This window comes from Mirounga angustirostris, unplaced genomic scaffold (assembly GCF_029215605.1).
Source record: "Mirounga angustirostris isolate CCGP_5_RB_7025 unplaced genomic scaffold, mMirAng1.0.hap1 SCAF_15, whole genome shotgun sequence".
NCBI classification, from domain to species: domain Eukaryota; kingdom Metazoa; phylum Chordata; class Mammalia; order Carnivora; family Phocidae; genus Mirounga; species Mirounga angustirostris.
Window position 1 is genome coordinate 92,029,191 of NW_026991723.1, and position 8,461 is coordinate 92,037,651.

General features: G+C 58.7%; 1 protein-coding gene across 1 annotated transcript; it reads left to right on the forward strand.

Annotated features, from left to right (window-relative positions):
* Positions 1-2,341: 2,341 nt before the first annotated feature.
* LCN1 (lipocalin 1) lies at positions 2,342-4,519 on the forward strand. The gene is made up of 6 exons (XM_045881896.1): positions 2,342-2,431; positions 2,774-2,904; positions 3,345-3,415; positions 3,719-3,829; positions 4,347-4,445; positions 4,500-4,519. Exons 1-6 carry the CDS (start codon positions 2,342-2,344, stop codon positions 4,517-4,519), a joined length of 522 nt encoding a protein of 173 aa, XP_045737852.1.
* Positions 4,520-8,461: the final 3,942 nt, after the last annotated feature.

The window sequence follows — 8,461 nt, forward strand, 5'->3', positions numbered from 1 at the left end:
CAGCGTCTCCTTAGCCTCTGTCTGTGGTTCCTATCTCCTCCTCATCCTAACCCGGTTTACTCGCTTTTCTAATTTTCTTCATCAGTCTTGCTAAAAGTTTGTTTTCATGCATTTTTCCCAAACAGCCAGATTTACCACTGTTGGTTTTCCCCCATTTAAAAAATATCCTAGTTCCATTCTTTATAACTTTTTAGCTTCTAATTTCTTTAGGCTACTTTTATTACTGCTTGAGTTAAATACTTACTCATGCACTTTCATTGTGTTGTGGGCAGCCAACGCCCTGGATGTTTTTCTCTCTGGGTTTCTCTAGCTGCATTGTCTTTGTCCACCCAGGCTGCTCTAACAAAATCCTCACAGGCTGGAGCTTAACCAACAGACATTTCTCTCTCAGAGTTTTGAGGCTGGAAGCCCACGATCCTAGCACCCGCAGATTCGGTGTCTCCTGCTTGGCAGTGGTCTTCTTCCTGTGTCCTCACCCGATGGGAGGGCTGAGGCACCCTCCAGGGTCTCTTTGCAAGGGCACTAATACTCTCTGTGGGGGCCCCGTCCTCAGGACCTACTCACCCCCAAAGCCCCACGTCCTCATCCCATCACTGTGGGACTAGGAATTCAGCATAGGAATTTGGGGCGATACACAGACATGCAGATCCCAGCATTACTCTTGATACCCAACTTGTTTATAGTTCTTCTAAATATTCTAAATTTAGTTCTTCTAAATTTTCACATGATTTCCTCTTCAAACCACGAGCCATTTAGGAAGATTGTTAGGTGTGGGTTTGTCTTCATATACCACTCTGTTCACCGTGGGTTCCATTTTCACGGACTTGTAGCCAAAAAGGGTAGACTCTTTGTATTGTTTCTTGAAATTTCCCACGTTACCTGGGATGTACACAATTTTTATAACTATTCCATGTGTACTTTAAAAGAATGTAAGTCTTCAGTGGTTGGGCAGTGTCTTCGTATGCACAGATTTTATCATTTTGGTCTGGAATCTTCTGCGTTGGTATGAACTTTTAACCTGGGCCTCTGCTCCTAATGGAGAAGTGTTAACATGCCCTGTTGTGACTGTGGATTCGTCGAGAGCCCCAGGTTCTTCCAACTGTTTTGGCTTTTTGCATTTTGAGACAGTTTGCCTCCAAATTCATCACTATTGTATCTTCTTGGTAGACCGCTCCTTACACTGTTTTTATATTGGTTCCCTTTTCATCCGTATATAATGCTTTTTACTTAAATTGTGTTTGGCCCAGGCACCTGGGTGGCTCAGTCGTTAAGCGTCTGCCTTCGGCTCAGGTCATGATCCCAGGGTCCTGGAATCGAGTCCCACATCGGGCGCTCCCTGCTCAGCGGGAAGCCTTCTTCTCCCTCTCCCCCTGCCTGTGCTCTCTCTCTCTCTCTCTCTCAAATAAATAAATAAATCTTTAAAAAAAATCGTGTTTGGTCTGCCCTGTTCCGCTGTGATGTGCGGGGAATCAGAGATGACGTTGTCAGATCGGAGGCGGCTGGTCTCCCTCTGCTCTGTAGGCTGCACCTATGCTCTCCCACGTCCCTCCACCCCAGGCCCTAGCATGTGCTTCCCTCCCATCCCGATGTCATGTATGCACATACACACATGTGTGTGCGTGTGATGTCATGTGTGCGTGTGTGTGTGTGTGTGCGAATTACATGCATTCCCATTTCCACCTGCCTGTCCTGGCTTCCCCTTCTACTCCTGATCTATCACTGCTTTGTACATGCAGCACAGAGGGTAGGTCAAAGTGCCCACTTACACGTCTCGGCAGGAGTGTAGATGAGCCCTCTAAATACACACATCGTCGTGTTCACACGGGAGGTCCCTCTTTTTCGATGCTGAGTTCAAGGTTAGGTAGCCTGCCCAGGGATCCAGGAGGGTCAGTGAGACCAAGCCCACAGCCCTCTGGTCCAACCTGCATTCCCTCTCTGGCAGCAGCAAGTCTGCCCAGTCGGTGGGGACAGAGGGGAAGCCCATGGCACTTTGCGGGTCTCCTCGGCGGTGTCCCTCACAGAACGCCTCCACCCCCTGCACTCAGGCTCGCTTCCCTCCAGGATAATATCAGCAACTCTGCTCCTATGGCCAGTGGCCCTTCTCCGATGATCCGTGGTGGTTAACAAGAGTTGTTTGGTCCAACAATAATGACATTTTATCCACTCCACTGCAGAATTGGCCACAGTTTATGGCTGGGAAGGGAGTGGTCAATTGTCTGTGCCGAGTCTCCTGGGGGCCCTGGGCTGAGCGGTATAAAGGGTGTCTATGTGAAGGGCAGGCACAGCCTGTCTGAGCCCCAGCGAGCGACCTGCTGGCAGCCGTGAGCACAGACCCCTAGAGATGAAGACCCTGCTCCTGACCATCGGCCTCAACCTCATTGCTATCCTACAGGCCCAAGATCCCCCTGCCTCAGAAAAGGACCCCGCAGATGTGAGGCTCAGATCGGGCAGGGTGGGCTGGAGGGGGCTCGGGGAGAGGGGAGATGTTTTAGGGTAAGCCACCAACCCCTATCCCTGAGGGAGTGGACAGAGCAAAAGGAGTCTATGCCAAATGAGCCCCAGGGGCAGAGGGCCCTGGGAGCAAGGGGCCTGCAGGAGCTGGCCGCCGGCGGGTCTGGCAAGGGCGCTGGGCATTTGCTGGGGAGGGTGGTGGGCTGGGAAATGCTCGTGCCTCCAGCCCTGGGGGTGGAGGAGAGCCTGGGGCTGCAGAGCAGGAAGGGGACTCTGGAGGGGGTCAGCCTGAGCCCTGAGGAAAGGAAACCTTCTTCTCCAGGTGTCAGGGAAATGGTATCTGAAGGCCATGACTGCAGACCTGGAGATGCCTGAGAATAAGCCAGAGTCAGTGACTCCCATGACCCTCACAGCCCTGGAGGGGGGCAACCTGGAAGTCAAGATCACCATGCTGTGAGTGTCAGCGGCCCAGTGGCCCGTGACCGCCCCCAGCAGCACCCCCCCCCACACACACACACACATACCGGAGAGCCTACGTCTGGGTGGGACAAGCAGAACACGCCAGTGTCCTTGGCAGCCCCCTCCTCACACTCAGCACTGGGCGGCTTTGGGGGACAGTGCCAGAGAGGGTGCCTCACTGGCGGGGGGCACGGAGGAGGGGAGAGGCCCTGGGGGAGCAGGGCTGGCTGACTGGGGGTGCGACAGCGCCTCCCCTCCCCTGGGGGAGCCCCGGGGAGCTGTCCCACGTGGCACTGAGGCTCCAGCCGGGACTTGGGGTGGGAGATGCCAGCGACCCAGTCTCAGACCCAGGGCAGCACGGGCCGTTGCCCTGAGGCAGCTCAAGGTGGGAGGGGCGCAGCGAGGGCGGTCACCAAGTGGCTACTGTGTTCCAGGATAAACGGTCAGTGCCAGGACATGAAAGTGGTCCTGAAGAAAACCTCCGAGCCCGGCAAATACACGGCCTGTGAGTCCTGGAGCACGAGCCGGGCCGAGGCCCCCACACACTGGGAGAGGATGGGCTGCGGCCTGAGGAGTCTGACCCCTTAATCCTACTGTCTCCTCTCGTGAGCCAAATTGCCCTGCAGATACAAACACCAGACCCCAAGTACTAGGTGGGACACAGTTGTCCCCAGGGGGAGCTGGCCTGTGTGGGGAGCCTGGGAGTGCGCGGAGGCTGGGCGGTCTGCCAAGCTGGATCTGGGGGAGCGCGGGTTCTTTCTGGAGAATCACGTGGCTTTTCCAGGACGTGTGCTGCGCCCTCCCCCAGATAATGGCAAGTGGGTGATGTACACAAGGCCGTCGCCCGTGAAGGACTGCTACATTCTTTACTGTGACGGCGAGTTCCAGGGGAAGCACGTCCGAATGGCAAAGCTCGTGGGTGAGGGTCACGTCCCAGCGCCTGCAGACCCTCTCCCTCCCCTCCGTCCTTCTCCAGGTGGCAGCCTCCTTCTGGCTGCTTTTCCTGATGGGAAGCACGCATTCCCAGGGTTCGGATCGGGGTGCCCAGCCCAGGTCCCTGCGGTGGAAACCCAGCAAGAGCAGAGGGCTACTGTGGGTGCAGGGACTCAAATGTCAGGGAGCTGGCCACGCTGCACCCCGGGGGCAGCTCCACTCCTCCCTGGGGTCCCCTGGGAAGGGAATGCCTCTGTGGCGGGGTTGGTCCCGCAGCTGCTCCCCACTCCCCGGAGGTGCCCAGGTGTGTTCCTCCTGGGTCTGCCGCATGGGCTCCCTCTAGATGCCCACAGCTGCCTGGCCTGCCTTCCCAGCGCCTCTCCTCCCAGCCCAGGGCCCTGTGGTCCAGCCCCCAGGCGGGTGCACGGGCTTCCGCCCAGGCTGGGGTAGAGAGGCCTCCCGGTCATACCCCTCAGCCTTGGGTCTCCTGGTTTCCCCGACAGGAAGGGACCCCGAGAAGAACCAGGAGGCCTTGGAGAATTTTCAGGAGTTCACAAGAGCCAAGGGATTCGACCAGAAGATCTTGGAACCCACACAGACGGGTAGGAAGGATGCTTTTGCCCGGCCCTGCCCAGTTGCCCACCCCCCCCCCCCAGTGGAACTGCCAGCACAGTGACATTTTAGGAGAACACACTGCATCTGATTTGGGCTTTGCTCTTTCTGGGGCTAGCTGAAACATTGACCAGTGAGGGCCCTGGGGCCATGACTGATTCCCTGGGATCTCCTGAATCATGTGTTTCCTTTTTCCCACAGAAGCATGCTCTCCAAGAGGAGATTAGGGTAAGTGGACAGTTGCAGAGGACACGTGAGAAAATCACCTTAGAGTTAGTCGGATGTCAAGAGGCCATGGGGTCTGCTCCCCACCCCGGGTCCCACCTGGGCCAGGCAGGGACAGCCACCCCAGCACTGGGAGCATCACCAGCAGATTCGGTCTCCTAGAGCAGCCCCTGGGCAGCTAGAAAACCCTTTCTGAGTGAGCACGCCATGGGCTGGTGTGCAAGGGGGCAACGGACCTCCCGATAGGCCCCAGTGTGTGAAATCCGTCCTCGCCCCGAGATGGTCATTGTGACTCTGTTTACCCAATGAGTTGCTTAAAAGATTCAGAAATATGGCGACCATACTTCAGATCTCCTGGGTCCCTCACTGGCTGTGTGTCCTTTTGGAAACTGGAGTTTCGGGGACCCTGCCCAGCTGCGGGCAGAGCCAGATCGAGAACTGCATCCCTGCGCCTCCTCCGCCCCCCACCCCGATGGAAGTCACCTTGTCACACGCTCTCACCCCGGTAGGGAGCCTTGGGGGAACCTACCCCTTCTGATTGCTCAGGTCCAAGGGCTGGAGCCCCCGTCGAGCCCGCACCGGCACCCCATGCTGCAGCCCCCCAGGCCCCCTTGGCCTCACTGACACCCCCTCCTTCCCAGGGCAGGAGGCACATCCACGGCAGCCCCAGGGCAGCAGCCCCAAGACCCTCCGTCCTGCAGGACGTGGGAGGAACCCCCGCCCCGAGGGCCCGGGCCTGCTCCGCCCCTCCTGCCACCCCCGCTCCCCCACCCCCCGGCCCTCCACCCCTCTCCTATTTCCACATAAAGGGTTTCTGCAGTCCCTGGTGAGTCTGACTGTCTGTGGGGTCCCTCGGGTGGGCAGGCCAGGGCAGGAAAGATGTGAGGCCCCACTGATGTCCTGGCAGTCCAATGGGCTTGAGGGTGCGGTGGGGGAGCTCCTGCGACTCTGCCCGGGGTCCTGTGGGGGGATTTCTGCGGGACTGAGGCCCATGAAGCTCAGGTTCTGGGTGGTCCTGTGTTTGGGGGAGAGGGGTTTGTGGATGGTAGGTTCAGACCAGAGGTGGGGACACATACAGGTGGGGACCACCTGGGCTCCCAGCTCCCCGCTGGCTGCAAGCCTGGCAGGAGTAGGGGCGCAGGCAGGAGGCCAGGCTTCCCGGGACCTCCAGGAGGGGGGCAGCAGGATGCTGGGACCCCAGCTGGGGTGCGTCTCGGCTCCTGCCCCCTCCCTCCACGCCTGGGCAGGGGCCACTGCCAGAGGACCTTGCTTCCATATTCTGGTGGGAACACTGCAGTTTCCCGAAATCACCCTACAGCACTGCAGTGAGTAGCCTGACCCACAGCCAGCAGGGGTGTCCCCTGTGGTGGGAGGGGTGAGCAGGGCCAGCCCCGCTGCAGGCAGGAGGTACAGGGAGCTCCCTCCACGTAGGGTCAGTGTGGCCTCCCAGGTCACGGGTGTCCCTGGGCCTTTCCCAGACACAGCTGGCCCCAAAGGCAGGAAACACCGGGCAGGGGGTCTCTGCTGCAGAGCAAGACCCCTGCCGGCCCGGGGGGCGAGGGGGGGCGGTGCCTGAGGACCTGGCCTCACCAGCCTTGGCATTGCATGTCTGGTTTTCAGTAAGGACAACGCTCTTTGCCCCACTTACCTGCAAAGGCGTGAGGCCATCCAGCCGGGTACCCCCCAGGGGAGGCCCCACGGAGGCCACCCCATCCATGGTGCCCTGTCCTGGGATGCCAGGGCTTTGCACCATTTGTCTACCTGGTGCTGACCTGCCCCTAAGTAGCTGGTCCCTTCTCACATAGCCAGAGAAGGGGCTCCAGGCAGCCGGAGCCGGGGCTCAGGATCCTAATGGTCTGGGGCTGAGACTCAGGATGGGGGTGCTAGGATCAGACAGGTGACAATCCTAGGCAGATCTGCCCCAGGAGGCCTCCCTCCAGCTGGAGGGTGAGCAGGCAGAGCCAGACGGGGGTCTTCCTGGGCTTCTACAGGGCCTGTTTTCGGGGTCCAGCTCCACAGTGGGGAGGCAGCAGAGACCCTGGTAGAGTCGCCTTCCTGTCTGAAAATCACAGCCCAGGCCCTGCCCCGGGACAGTCTCTTCTCGATGACCCCAGCCCTGCCTGAAGGCTGTCCAGATGTCGGCTCTGTGCTGGACAGCGGCTTGCGGGGAGGCCTGGACCCAGGAGGTCCTGGAGTCCCAGGGAGGACAGTCACTGGCCAGATGGGGCGGGAACCAGCGGGGTCTTCACAGAATCCACATCTCATGGAGGCCCAGAAAAACCTGCCCCCCAGCCCCCAGCAGACACTCTGCACGCTGGGGCTGCTTCTGCTTGACCTCTGCAAGGACTGGTCAGAGCAGAGTCCGCCACTTACGCCCAGCCTGAGCACTGACGTCCGTGCTCTGGAAAATTCTCCATTGCTGCCGTGAGCTCCATCTCTCGAGTCCAGCCAGACAATCCGGATTCTCTTCTCAATCTTCTGTTGAGGTGAAACTCACGTAACAGAAAATGAACCATTTAAAGTGAACAATTCAGTGGCACCTGGACCGTTCATAATGTTGTGCAGGCACCACCTCTCTCTGGTCATGAAATGTGTTCATCCCCCCAAAGGAGACCCCATCCCTCTTCCCCCAGCCCCGATCTGCGCTCTGCCTGCCGATTTGCCAGTTCCTGACGTTCATAGGTGAGGAATCATGCCCTGGGCACCTCCTGTGTCTGGCTTCTCTCACTTAGCGCGCTGTTCTGTTTCTGAGGCCCCCCATGCCGTGGTGGGCCTCCCGACTTCTGCCCACGCCATGGCGGGCCTCCCTCGCCTCCTTGTCTGGTGCACAGCAGGGCCCACCCCCTGCACGAGCCAAGCATGCTGCTGAAAGCATTGATCCCAGCAGACCATTCATACCAGCTCCCTCTGGGGACTCACATCCCGGGGCCGCCCGCCGCGTCCCCTGGCTCACAGCCCTTCCTCCATCAGCTAGGCCAGCCGTGTCCGGGGGAGTCCTCATCATGCAGCCCCGCTGCTGTCCCCGCATCCTCACGTCTGCCTCCCGCATCCTTTTACAGGACTGTGCGCACACTGGGCCCACCTGGATGGGCAGGAACGGCTCCCCTCGGGGGGCGGGGGTTGCTGACTGGCCCTCATCCATTCACGTCTCTCTGCCAGGATCCGCACACGCAGACAGGTGCTGGTCCTTGATGGACGCGAAGGGCATCACACGCAGCGTTGTTAGTACCAGTGACAGGAAGCATCCGACGTGGGCAGTGCACACGCAGGGCAGATTCCACAGCAGCAAAACCCTCTTCCTGCCACATAACAGTGATGGAGGGGTCATTGGCATGTGAGGAGCCACGAAAGGGGACACACAGAACGCTGGCCCTCCTCAGGAGCAGAGGGAAGACCTCCCAGAGAAGGAAGCTCTGAGCTGGTTGTGACCACATGGGTGGACACTCCCCCAGAAAGGGGAAGGAGGCCCAAGGATCAAGTGTTCAAAGAAGGTTCTGGGCCTGGAGAAGGTAGAATCACCCAGACTTCGAAGTAAGAAATGTGTAGCCGCAGGAATGTTCTGGAGCCTCTCCCCACATGCGCAAGTACACACACACACGCTCTCACACAGATACACACACACGTGCACGCACACGCGTATACAGACACACATGCATGCACACAGATGCATATACACACGTATGTATACAGCCTCTGCACATACAGATACACATGTGTGCACAGACACGCATACGTGCACACAGACAGATGCATAGATGCACATGCACACGTGCAGACACAC

Excerpts from the sequence above, each read along its gene's own strand:
- LCN1 (XM_045881896.1), top strand. The coding sequence starts at position 2,342 with ATGAAGACCCTGCTCCTGACCATCGGCCTCAACCTCATTGCTATCCTA. Across the intron at positions 2,432-2,773 it reads CAGAAAAGGACCCCGCAGAT|GTGTCAGGGAAATGGTATCT; the intron begins GTGAGGCTCAGA and ends CTTCTTCTCCAG. Across the intron at positions 4,446-4,499 it reads CTTGGAACCCACACAGACGG|TGGAACTGCCAGCACAGTGA; the intron begins GTAGGAAGGATG and ends CCCCCCCCCCAG.